Source organism: Monopterus albus, unplaced genomic scaffold (genome assembly GCF_001952655.1).
Source record: "Monopterus albus unplaced genomic scaffold, M_albus_1.0 scaffold325.1, whole genome shotgun sequence".
Lineage (NCBI taxonomy): Eukaryota > Metazoa > Chordata > Actinopteri > Synbranchiformes > Synbranchidae > Monopterus > Monopterus albus.
In genome coordinates this window covers 373089-386408 of record NW_018128205.1, presented here as the reverse complement: position 1 = coordinate 386408, position 13320 = coordinate 373089, and the positions used below count along the sequence as shown (strand labels likewise).

General features: G+C 45.9%; 2 protein-coding genes across 3 annotated transcripts in view; both read right to left on the bottom strand.

Annotated features, from left to right (window-relative positions):
• Positions 1–2494: 2494 nt before the first annotated feature.
• LOC109974220 (alpha-1A adrenergic receptor-like) lies at positions 2495–12983 on the bottom strand. Of its 2 annotated transcripts, XR_002276939.1 has the most exons (6): positions 10916–12983; positions 9654–9905; positions 9049–9421; positions 5403–5524; positions 4499–5189; positions 2495–4181 (listed from the first exon to the last, which is right to left on the bottom strand). XR_002276939.1 is itself a non-coding variant. In XM_020624314.1 (5 exons), the coding sequence occupies exons 1-5, from the start codon at positions 11243–11245 to the stop codon at positions 4818–4820; spliced, it is 1449 nt and encodes a 482-aa protein (XP_020479970.1). In that variant the 5' UTR covers positions 11246–12983; the 3' UTR covers positions 2495–4817. The 2 variants fall into 2 exon arrangements, 1 of the variants encoding a protein (XP_020479970.1); XM_020624314.1 differs by having other exon boundaries at positions 2495–5189.
• Positions 9827–13320, bottom strand: part of LOC109974222 (post-GPI attachment to proteins factor 2) — a 29711-nt gene continuing 26217 nt past the window's right edge. Inside the window, exon 6 of the mRNA XM_020624317.1 lies at positions 9827–9905. Within this exon, the coding sequence (XP_020479973.1) occupies positions 9868–9905 (38 nt within the window). The 3' untranslated portion in view covers positions 9827–9867. The remainder of the gene's footprint in view (positions 9906–13320) is intronic.

The window sequence follows — 13320 nt, the reverse complement described above, 5'->3', positions numbered from 1 at the left end:
GGCCTCCCTGTCGGCCGGTGTGGGGTTACCATACCAGACTGTGATGCCAGTGAGGATGCTCTCTACCAGTCCTCTATAAGGACACAACTGCAGAGCCACATCCACCCTCTCTGCTGCTTATCTTCTCTACCTACGCAGTCCAGGTAGGGTGCACCTGGACAGGTGCACAGGCAAGTAAAGTCTATTTGATGTCATTTGTTGTTGTGAAGCACTTTGTAACCATGTTTTGACAAGTGCTTAGAGAAATCAGATGTATTATTATTATTTATATATCATCTTCCTCCTACACATTGCATCACAAAAGTAAAAATACACAACTATATATCTTGGAAAACAGCAGCACAATCCTAGAAACTACAACAGAATAGAGCCATTTTCTTGAGCTGCTTTATAAAACTGTCCACGGTCCACAGGTGGCCGGTGTGTCACAGGGCTGGACCACAGGGACAGACGGCCCCTCAGGTTAGTCTGCAGCCAAGCTCACTGCAGGTCTGTGCACTCTGGAATCCCCCTAGGCACAGGGAGAACCAGCAGGCTGCCACCTGGAAACTTGTTGCTGTGAGGCCACAGTGCTAACCACTGCACACTTGTGCTACTGTGTGAAGAGCCTGTGACTTCCTGTAGAAAATCCCCTGAATACTTCGCACCACATCAGATATTTTTCTGCTGAGCCGCCTTTTGTGGTAGAAACAAGTAATGTCACCCCAGATCCACACCAGGCCAGGCATGCTGGGTAACTGCAGTCAGCCCTTTGTTATGAGACACGCCATCACCCATCAGATCAAATTCACCTTCTGAGAACAGGCGTGCTTTTCTTGACAGGTTCTTTTCTTGACAGGTTCTTTTCTTGGCAGCTAATCTTTTCCTGGCAGCAGTTTCTTTCCTGGCTGCTGTTCCTTTCTCGGCAGGTGTTCCTTATCAGAAGTCACTCTAAAAAAATCACCCTAACACCGTCCCTGCCCTGAGCAAGTATGAGACAAGAATAGATTTACAGACGCCCGGTTTGATGACAAGAGCCACGGTTTAAGAACGGTGTGTGCTGGAAGCAAAGATGCTCCAGAAAACAGGCTGTAATACACAAACGGTTTTCTCTGGGGCTTCATTATCCTACTGTGATATTTGCACTTTGTCTGTTCCAAACCCGGTCCTGTGGTTTCACCAGGTTAACACATCCAGAACCAGGAGGTACACTACTGTGCACAGCAAAGATTTCATCCATTCATCATCTGAATCATTAATAATGAGTTCATAAGACTTCAGCAACAATCGAGAGCACAGACAAAGCAAACTGACTTTTTTAATTCAAATGAACAAGTGCAATACTACGTACAAACTCTTTGACATTTAGTGAAACCTGTTGCCTCTGTCCAGACTCTCCCACCTTCAACATCACAGCTGAACATATCACAAATGGCACACACACACCTGATGATACGTCAGCTGCAGGAAGTCACAGGTGAGCATCTGTGATGCTTCAGATTTTCACAATAGAATCACCAGTGACCCCTGCTGGTTGCTGCAGCTGTGATCAAACTGCCCTGACATGAAGGCGAAAACTTCCTGCTAGTTCACACAATAAGAGTTCTGTTATGATCACTGAGGAGGTACTTTCACAATAAGAGTCCTGTTATGATCACTGAGGAGGTACTTTCAAAATACAAATCCTGTAATTCTCACTGAGGGAAGGCATTCATGTTCAGAGTGCTGTTGTGAGCAGTGGGACAGTAAAACAGGTCCTTCAAACTTCACAATAAAAAAGGTTTACAAACAAAAGATCACTGTCAGGATCAGCTGACAGGAGGTAAAAGCACAGTTAGATTTGCTGTTTTGTTGCTGACTAATTTTGGACACATCTGAATTTTCTGAACTTAGTGAGAGTCAGATTTTTATAGATTGACACAAATATTATTGTAGTTATGTCAGGAGAGATTCAGCTCAATGTTCTGGAGCACTGGGCCCTAAGAAAGACAGTAAAAACACAAAGTTAATAAGAGTTTATACTTATCTCTGGATAGGTTTTGGTCTATATATTTTACTTTGAAAGGTTTTCAGTTAAGCAGCAAATGCAGCAATATAATAAAAATATATAAGAATATAATAAGAGAATGTATGCTGCATGGGAGCAGCATGTGCAGCAGTCAACAGTCAATGTGCAATTATGCATTTCTGTATTATTATTCAGCATGTCTAGTAAGGAGTTATTGCACATATTTTCCTCACATTTTCATATTTGCCATCAGTCTTACTGCGGCAGGGGAAAAGCTGTTGTAAAGTCTTGTTCTGTATGTGATGATACTGTTCGCCCTGCTGTGCCTGAGGCTGTAGGTGCAGTTTTTGTGTCTGAGCAGGGAGTGAGCTGGGTGGCGTGGGTCTCTGAGTATGTTTTCTGCCCTTTTACGACAGCGTTGTGTGTACAGTGTATCCTTGTGAAGCACTTTGTAACCATGTTTTGACAAGTGCTTAGAGAAATCAGATGTATTATTATTATTTATATATCATCTTCCTCCTACACATTGCATCACAAAAGTAAAAATACACAACTATATATCTTGGAAAACAGCAGCACAATCCTAGAAACTACAACAGAATAGAGCCATTTTCTTGAGCTGCTTTATAAAACTGTCCACGGTCCACAGGTGGCCGGTGTGTCACAGGGCTGGACCACAGGGACAGACGGCCCCTCAGGTTAGTCTGCAGCCAAGCTAACTGCAGGTCTGTGCACTCTGGAATCCCCCTAGGCACAGGGAGAACCAGCAGGCTGCCACCTGGAAACTTGTTGCTGTGAGGCCACAGTGCTAACCACTGCACCCTCGTGCTACTGTGTGAAGAGCCTGCGACTTCCTGTAGAAAATCACCTGAATGCTTCGCACCACATCAGATATTTTTCTGCTGAGCCGCCTTTTGTGGTAGAAACAAGTAATGTCACCCCAGATCCACACCAGGCCAGGCATGCTGGGTAACTGCAGTCAGCCCTTTGTTATGAGACACGCCATCACCCATCAGATCAAATTCACCTTCTGAGAACAGGCGTGCTTTTCTTGACAGGTTCTTTTCTTGACAGGTTCTTTTCTTGGCAGCTAATCTTTTCCTGGCAGCAGTTTCTTTCCTGGCTGCTGTTCCTTTCTCGGCAGGTGTTCCTTATCAGAAGTCACTCTAAAAAAATCACCCTAACACCGTCCCTGCCCTGAGCAAGTATGAGACAAGAATAGATTTACAGACGCCCGGTTTGATGACAAGAGCCACGGTTTAAGAACGGTGTGTGCTGGAAGCAAAGATGCTCCAGAAAACAGGCTGTAATACACAAACGGTTTTCTCTGGGGCTTCATTATCCTACTGTGATATTTGCACTTTGTCTGTTCCAAACCCGGTCCTGTGGTTTCACCAGGTTAACACATCCAGAACCAGGAGGTACACTACTGTGCACAGCAAAGATTTCATCCATTCATCATCTGAATCATTAATAATGAGTTCATAAGACTTCAGCAACAATCGAGAGCACAGACAAAGCAAACTGACTTTTTTAATTCAAATGAACAAGTGCAATACTACGTACAAACTCTTTGACATTTAGTGAAACCTGTTGCCTCTGTCCAGACTCTCCCACCTTCAACATCACAGCTGAACATATCACAAATGGCACACACACACCTGATGATACGTCAGCTGCAGGAAGTCACAGGTGAGCATCTGTGATGCTTCAGATTTTCACAATAGAATCACCAGTGACCCCTGCTGGTTGCTGCAGCTGTGATCAAACTGCCCTGACATGAAGGCGAAAACTTCCTGCTAGTTCACACAATAAGAGTTCTGTTATGATCACTGAGGAGGTACTTTCACAATAAGAGTCCTGTTATGATCACTGAGGAGGTACTTTCAAAATACAAATCCTGTAATTCTCACTGAGGGAAGGCATTCATGTTCAGAGTGCTGTTGTGAGCAGTGGGACAGTAAAACAGGTCCTTCAAACTTCACAATAAAAAAGGTTTACAAACAAAAGATCACTGTCAGGATCAGCTGACAGGAGGTAAAAGCACAGTTAGATTTGCTGTTTTGTTGCTGACTAATTTTGGACACATCTGAATTTTCTGAACTTAGTGAGAGTCAGATTTTTATAGATTGACACAAATATTATTGTAGTTATGTCAGGAGAGATTCAGCTCAATGTTCTGGAGCACTGGGCCCTAAGAAAGACAGTAAAAACACAAAGTTAATAAGAGTTTATACTTATCTCTGGATAGGTTTTGGTCTATATATTTTACTTTGAAAGGTTTTCAGTTTAGCTTCCTGTTGAGTGTTTATTTTTTTCTTTAACCTGTTTTAATTCATTTAAATGTTAAGAACTTATTTCAGGATAGTTTTAGCATGATTCAAAAAGAAATCAAGACAAGCAAATATAAAAAAAATCAATGTTAACACTATTCACTGTTTTGACTCGTGTTCGTTTAGATCTGATTGCTTCCACAGAGGAGGTAGACTGTGATTTGAGTTTCAGATTCACCTTAAAGTGGCTGTGTTGAGAATCAGGTCTGTAGTTGTGTACTTCGCGTTGTTGTTTCAGTCTAGTGTGTGTGATGTGGAGAAATCGAAGCTCCACCAGGAGCAGATGCTCCAGACCTGCAGGAACCACCATGTGATGAAAAGTCTTCAAACTGATGTCTGGTCTAGGTGAGGAGCTCCGCCCTGGTCCACAGGTGCGTTGCTCAGTCAGAGCCTTCTAAAAGGTGCGGCCACCACTCCTGATTGGGCGGAGCGTCCCGTGACATCAGCAGTTATGCCTACGCGCAGGTGTGTCAGTCAGTATCCACAGTCCTGCTCCATCACAGCTGAGACGACGGTGTTGCTGTGCACTGCTGTTCCTCTTCTCGGTTTACACTCTGACCATTCATCACCACCCCTCCCCCTGCACCCACACCCATCCCAGCATCCTTAGCAAGCGGGGACACCTGGCTTTGCCGACCTCTCTCTGCCGACCCGGGGAGGAGGTGTCTGCCCGAGGACGAGGAGGGCCAGGACGGGGGTTGGAGTCTGGAGGCAACGCAGCGTGGGCTGGGGCTGATGGAGGACAGCGTCTGCTGGCTGCCGTTCAGGAAGGATGAGGAGTTGGAGCCCTGGTGGCAGCGGTAGTTGTAGTATGCCTGCCAGCCCTGACGCTTCGTCTTCCAGCGGCAGCGCAGGATCCGGATGAAGGCCTGAGGACACAAAAGCTGTTAGTCCAACAGGTGACAGTACCGACTCCATGCAGACACAGGAGAGCTTCACATTAGAGCCGCTGCTTCCCTCAGGCTCTGTTTACCTCACAGCCTCTCAGCTCAGAGTGTGGATGGCTTACACTGATGGGGACCTGCAGGGTGGGTCCATGATCCTGGAAAGTACTGGAGTACTAGTATGAGCAGGAGTACTACCTGTTTGAACTCGCGGCTGTAGCAGGGGTAGATGATGGGGTTCAGGCAGCTGTTGAAGTATCCCAGCCAGAAAATGACTTTAAAGCAGGTTTCAGGAGGACGGAGGCGGCTGTTGAACGAGCCTGACACACAGAAATAAACAACTAAGTAAACAGATAAATAAACAAACAAACTGGTATCAAGCTGCAGGGCCATGTACTTTCTAGACAAACTGCCTCGGGTGCTAAAACCAGCTGAGACTAGCGAGGAGTCACGGTTCAACTGGGACCTGAACCGTGACGTTGTTGTAAAAGTCTTTGTTATTTGTTGCCATTTAATCATCGTTATCTGAGATGTGATTAAAAATAAATGTAACTTGTCAGTTTGTGAATGTGTTCATTTACAAAACATCAGTTTCCCTGTGACATGGACAGACATCCCATCTGCCTCTAGTTGCCAGGATGAGAACCAGCAGGGCAAACAGAAGCTGAGGAGGAAGCAAAATGAGGATGTTTCACTGCTCACAATCGTTTCTCTCTTACCAAGCGTGACAGACACAGAGAACAAACTGAACCTCGGCAGAACATCTGCCACACATCTGTTTCTGCATCCATCACCTTCTTTCAATTCAATGTGATTTACACTCCTTGTTTACTTTTTTCTGTTTCCTCTCCTCTCTCTTCGCCTTAACTCCTTGTTTCCTCTCCTTTAACCTAGTTTCCTTCTCTTACTCATCTTCCCTAAACTTCTGTCCTTCTTTCTGTCTCCTCTCATCTCCTTTGGTTTCTTTTTCCTCTCTTTTCCTCTCTCCTTGTTTCCTTCCTCCTCCACTCCTCTCCTCTGTCCTCAAAGGTGCCGTCCTGTGGAGGAGGCCACTTATCTGTAGGATGTAGGAGGTTTAGTGAGGACTCGGGAGGATTCCGTGGATCAGGTTTTTGATGCTCTTTAGAAAACAGGTGCCTGAGCAGGTGGATTATTTCTTCCTGAACATGGACTTGTAAGGCCATCCTGTGCCTTGGGCTGCTGCCTTTGACTATATATGAAGAATTTGAAACCTCATCTAAACATGTGGCATCTGCCCACCATGCTTGACTGTCCCATAAAAACCAGGTATGTCCAAGTTTGGTGATTGATTTAATGAGATGAAGCCTGCAGAAACCCTGGAGGACAAACTGCAAACTGCAGGGATCTCACACTAAGTGTTTTACAGTGTCTTATTCTGTCCCTGCTGTGGCTCCAGTGACTGACAAATACCTATCAGTGGCCCCTGCACTGACATCAGTGACTGTGGGCGATGCAGAGAAGGTGCTGTGCAGAGGCTGATGACCTCTGCCCCCTGGTCTGCTCCCAACTTAATGAGAACCGGTCCAGTGGAGCCAGTTGGGCCCTGGTGTCAAACAGTGTTGTAACACAGTGACTGAGAGACATGTTCAAACTGTCACCATGTATTTTCCAGCATGTGCCATGTTACCAATTTATTTACCCCTCATGTGCGATAACGAGGGTGCAACTGATGAGGACGAAGCAAAGTCTTCGCTTTTTACACTGTCTGAGGTAAAGGAGGCCTCCTGTGTTTCCTGAGGAGGAAACCTGCACCCCGGTGCAGTGGAGGGTGGGGGGTTAATAGCTGATGGACAACAGTGGAGATCTATGGCATAGAGCAAAGAGCTGGACCAGGGTCTGGTCTTACACACATTACGGTGAGGACACCACATTCGGGGTTGGTGGGGAGTAACACAGATTTGCAGCTTTTACATTCAAAATGTTGTTTCCACGTGAAAATCTCTGGGCTCCTGTGATTCCTGCTCTGCAGAGGATGAACCTCCAGAGTATAATGACCTTCAGTCCACAGGCCCATGTTGGTCTGACACACCAGGGGGTGTGTTGTGGCTGTGACGAGCTATGCAGTCTCTGGATCCACTGTTACTCAGCACCGAGTAGCCCAGAGACGCAGTGCTGCTTGGAGCTGAGTCACGATCTGCACTGCGTCCTCAGTAAATCAGCAGTGAGGACAGGCTGCCCCCCTCCCCCATTTAGAGAGGACTTGTCTTAATTTAATGTGTCTGCATGACTGCCTGTCTTTGCTGGTTCACAGCTGCAGACAAGCACAGTCAGCCTCCTGACACAGAACATCACAGGCGAGATTCAGTCGCCTCTGGGAAAATGCTGCACATTCACTCACACAAACATCAGCCCGATGATGTTTAAGAAGATAAATGAAGGTGTTGCAGTGACAGCGGCCCAGGCTGGGCAGCATTACTGGGAGACTAGTCAGTGTCATTAACCTGCTTTATTATAGTCGTCCTCAAATTTATTCTGTTTATTGTTCAGCTCATGTGCTGCTGTTATGACAGTGTGTGTGCTGCAGACAACAAGGAGCTGAAGCTGTGCACACGTTTTGCAGTTCTGACTTTAAAAGATGACGCTTCATAAACAGGTTTTATCTGTTGTTGGTAAAAGTGTAGGAGGTTGATCTTTCACTGAGTCTGAACGACAAATCCATCACAGAGAATCCAGGAACAACCACCGTGGTTAACGTCCTGCTCTAGGCTGCCTATGTGTCACTGTGAGCCCTGAGTAATGCCGGCAGCAGACTGGCTGATGACACAGGACCTGAAGGCCATCAGTCACAAGTTAACCCTTTGTGTCAGGACAGTTTAAATCAAAACACATGGATTGTTTCTGATCGGTGGCGTGGATTTAGACATGAGGTTTTTAAGGATTTTCAATTATGTTTTCAAGGCAGTTGGAGTTTAAAGGAAGGAGGCACCAGATTCTTATGGTCTACGATGTAAGAGCCCGGTGTGTTGCTTTACCATCAGGCCACTTGGTGTAAAACCAGTCTGTGCTCTCAGAACAGCCGCGACTGTGACATTGTAGAGACAGTGGAGCGTCGCTGTGTCCATGGCCGGGCTGAGCACTGTGTAAAACAACTGTGTTCTTACATGTTACGCTTGTGCAAAACTCTGCTGTTGTACACATGGTAACTGTTTGTCAGACAGACTTACACATGATCTGTTTGTCACACGTCAGGATTTGTTCTGTTTTTCCAGACTCTGTATGGAATATATCAGGGCTGCAGTTGACCACTGTTTTCATTATCAATAATATTTTGATTGATCATCTAAATTGTATCTGTCATAAATAACAGCCTGTATAAATAAAGAAGTGCTTATGCCACTGAAACAGGTTACAGGTGACCTGACTAGTGGATGTCTCAGAGCTGAAGCCAATTTAAACACTGGCCCTGAAGAAATAATAAGTCTTGTCTGGTTTTATACCCGAGTTAGAAACGCCTGAGCTGCCGGAGGCTCGCCAACAGTGGCTGTTTCCTTCTGCAGGGTTACTTCACTGCAGCACAGCTTTGTGTCAGAGCCCAATGTTCTGCAGATTTCTCTCCAGCTTTGCTGTGTTACTGCAATAACAAAGCATGTGGCACACAGAAATAGGACCCGATGGTTGAGAGGAGACCATAGGTCACGGCCTGTAAGGAAAGTGACCAAAGTTTTTCAGCTCCAGTGTTTTTTAATATTACCTTTACTTTACTGGGAGACCTTCATTGAGATTATAAATCTCTTACTTTTTAATGTTTGTTCAACATTTTTTACAGTTGGAACGCCAGTTCAAACTCGAACATGAATGAAAGGTGAAGACATTGCACACGTACCAATGGGCAGAACCAGGAAGAAGGGCAACCAGCAGAGGATGAACATGCCCACCACCATGCCCAGCGTCTTGGCCGCTTTCTTCTCTCTGGAGAACTTGAGCAATTTGACGGAGAGCGTGCTGCGTCCGGCCGAGGCCCCGGTGCACAGCTCATGAACCTGCTGGTTCCTGCAGTGGATCCTCAGGGTGAGCTCGTTGGAGTCTTCCTGGCACTCCTTCATCATGCCAGCCTCCAGGTTCCTAGTGGTGCGCTTCGCCACAATGTAGACTCGGCAGTACATGGCCAAGATGACGGCCAGAGGGATGTAGAAGGAGCCGAGGGAGGAGAAGAGGGTGTAGAAAGGCTCCTCTGTGATCTGGCACTTGGTGTCGTCCTGCAGGAGGGGCGACAGTTTAACCACATGGAAGACAGGGTCAAAACTTTAATCTAGTTTTATTTCAAGCATGGGGGCAATTCTAGAGCTGCAACAATTAGTCAGTTAATCGATTAGTCGACTAAACAGCAGCTATTTTCATAATCGATTCACCATTTCGCTCATTCTTCAATCAAGAACAATTGACAGATTTTCTCAGCTGACGGCTTCAGCGATGCAGAAGTTTTAGCACCTGTGATGGCGGCTGCTTCCAGCCAAGCAGCGGGCCGATGGAGATGACGATGGCGAGGATCCAGACGGCCAGCATGGCAAGCAACGCCCGTTTCTCAGTGACGATCATCTGGTACTGCAGCGGGTAGCGAACACCGATGTATCGGTCGATGGAGATGACGCACAGGGACATGATGGACGCTGTGCAGCAGAGGACATCCACTGCTGCCCAGATATCACAGAAGATCCGACCAAACACCCAATAGTCCAGAACCTGCAGAGATGGGAAGAGCCTGAGCCTGCAGTCCTCTGCAGTAATAAAGCACCAGCATAAGCACCAGTACAAGTCAGTAACTTTATTAATGGTCAATACATCACTAATGTTTTATAGATGATAAGGCTTCAGATCTCTCTGTGACTATCCTCCATTTTCCCTCCTTCACTTCTTTCCTGTGCCTGCGTCCTACCCTGTTTGTCCCCATCACACATTTCTTCTATGGCTGCAGCAAATGCTGATTTTAATTATTGATTAATCTGTCAGCTCAAGTTTTGATTCAGTCAGCTATGACAAACGTCCAGCCCAGTTTCCCAAAGCACAGGATCACGTCTTTAAATGTCCTGCAAAATCCAAAAACATTTACAGCACAATGGCAGAGAAAACTCCGACCACCATCGTGAGTTTGGCTTTTTATTTTGATAAATGACTAAAAATAAATCCTGGTTGTCAAAACTGTGAACTAGTAGCTTCTTGTGGTCAGATTAATTGTTTCAATGATATTTTATTCATTTTTATGTCTGTCACCTTCCTTTTTCTTTAGGGTTCCCTCTTCTTTCCATCCTTCCTCCCTCTTTCCTTTGCTGCTGTTTTGCTACTTTCCCTGATTTTTAAAAAAATATTTTCCTTATTTTGTTAATCCATTCCTGTCAGTTCAGTTTTTGATTAGATGATTAATCATTGTCTGTATAATAATAATAAACGGTTTCCCATAGTCCAGCGCGTACTTAGTTTATGATATAAAATAGAGAACAGCTATTTGAGAAGTAGGAACTGTCAGGTGTTTGGCTTTTTCTTTGATAAATGACTCAAATTAATTTTGTTTGTCAAAACTGTAGACTATTCATTTCTTGTCATGACCAGTTGTTCAAAAACTGATTCTCTTCATTTTTATGCCACTTCTCTTTTTTTCTTGTTGTTTTCCTTTAAAACCTAAATAAACCTCCACTTTGAACTCCATAAAATCAGCGATAACTGGCTGCTACCGGACCGGGCTCTCCCCCACTGACCTCCCGGGTGGCGGACACCGGCAGCACGGTGGTTCCCAGCAGCAGGTCGGCGATGGCCAGGTTGATGATGAAGTAGTTGGTCGGGATCCGCAGGTGCCGGTTACAAACCACCGATAGGATCACCAGAATGTTCCCCACGATGGCGAACATGATGAAGGAAGCCAGCACCATGCCCACCGGCACCGCCCGGCCTAGGTCCAGCGGGGCGGCAGCGCCATACTGGCCGCGGTGCTGGAACCCGTCGCTGCGGTTGGAGGAGTTGAAGCCCGGCAGCAGCGACTGCGTCCCGGCGTAAAGGTCCGCGAAGGAGTCGTTAGTCCACAGGCTCATTGTGGACCACAGTGTGAGATGCGCTTTCTTCACAGAGGTTTTTAATGTACATGTGGCCCCAAAATGTAATTAAAACACTACTTTCTGGGAAAAATTACGAAAAGTGCCTTTCTCTCAGTTTGTCTCTTCACTATGTTTCAGTGGAAGCTTGCGGTCTTCGCGGCTCCGTAATGTTTAAAAAGCCAAGTAATTTTCGGTAAAAACCAGTTAAAACAGAGTAACACTGTCCTGGTTCGCGGTTAAAACCCAGGTATGAGAGGAGCACTTCCTGCCCGGTGTGCGCCGCGGAGCAGCGGCAGGTGGAGGCTCGGTTCCGGTCGGTGTGCGCGGACGGTCAGAGAGAGTACCGCAGGCCGGTGGAGCTCCTCCTCGGCTTGATACGCGGATTCACTGGCGGAAAGCAGACCTGCGAGTGCTTTTATGGTCCAAGTGTTTAATGTGGGAAAGTTCCGAGTGAATAAGAGGAAAAAAAAAGAAAAGACACAAAGTGGTGCATCCTGCACTCACAGAGGGAGAGAGACACTGGGGTGCTGCGTACCCCCCATCTGCCTGCCTGCCTGTCTGTCTGTCTGTCTGGATCCTACAGTATACCAGGTTGTACAGCACGGTGGCCCTGAGAAGCTACACATATGATTTTACATATAGATCATTTTTTACATTTCCTGTTTCAGGTGGGATCATGGCAGTGCTGTCCGGTCACACCATTCTGTATAAAAGGCACAAAGCCAAGATGGGGGGTGTATTTTGGCAGCAGCAGAACTGCAGCGTCTGGCTCTGCTCCACGTGTTAATCCTAAGGAAAATCCAGAACAGCAGCAGACTTAATCTTTAAGGTCTCTATGATGATGTCAAATAAATATAGTCTCTTCCATTGGAGAAAATCAGTTAGTGTTTCTGTCCATCTGTTAAATTCATCAGAAACATAACACCTCCCTAGACCACACAGTTCAGATCCAGGGAGAAACTCTACATGTGTGTGATATGAGGCTAGTCTGAAGTCTCTTCCAGTCAAAGGCCCCAGCGCCAGGTGATATCAGTAGACTGCGGGTGGGTGCAATCTATTTTCAGACCAGTTAGAAATGTGCACCATGCTGTTGGCCGCAGGACAACGATAACCCCCTGTTGATGTACTGTTACAGCCAATCAGAGAGCGGAGCCTCAGGTGGGCGGACAAGTTTCCACTGATTTGGTTTGTTGTGACAGACTGGACTATCAACTGGACAACCACCCCATAGGCCCCATGTTCACTTTATGGTGCTACAGAGTTTAGCCACAAATTTGCACTGAAGTAGAAAATCAGATGTAACTGGTCCATCGGTGATTCTTCAGTGTTTAGCAAAAATAGAGAAAAATGTCCATCATTAACACCAAAATTATATGTTCAAACAGTTCGAGTTTGTCTGACCAACCATCAAAAACCCCAACATGTTGAGCTCAGAAACCCGAGAATCCAGCTTATACCATACGAGATGAGTCTGGCCATGGATCATGGAGTCATTTCCTCAAAACAACCACACTGGCAGGGGCTCATCTCCTTAAAGCTTAAAATCTTAAAATCCATCTTAAGAGTTCAAGGAGTTTCATAGAAACAATAATAGATTAAGACGCGTTTTTAGATTTCTTTGGACCTATTCCTATCAGAAAGCTAAGCACTAACTGCTGATATGCTACCATTAGCCAAAAACAAAGCCCTAGAGCTAGCAGGCCTTGTATAACCTGCCTGTTCACGTTTCAAATCGATTTTCCCCACTCAGTGACACACCCGCTGAGAAAACAACTCTGGTAATCGGAGACTCCATAGTCAGAAACGTGAAGCTAGAGACACCGGCGGCCATAGTCAAATGTTTTCCTGGGGCCAGAGCGGGCGACATTGAATCCTATTTGAAGCTGCTGACTAAGGATAAGCGTAAATACAGTAAGGTTGTTATTCACGTCGGCACTAATGACTCCCGACTTCGCCAGTCGGAGGTCACTAAAATTAATGTTGAGTCGGTGTGTAACTTCGCTAAAACAATGTCGGACTCCGTAGTTTTCTCTGGACCCCTACCCAATGTGACCAGTGATGACATGTTTAGC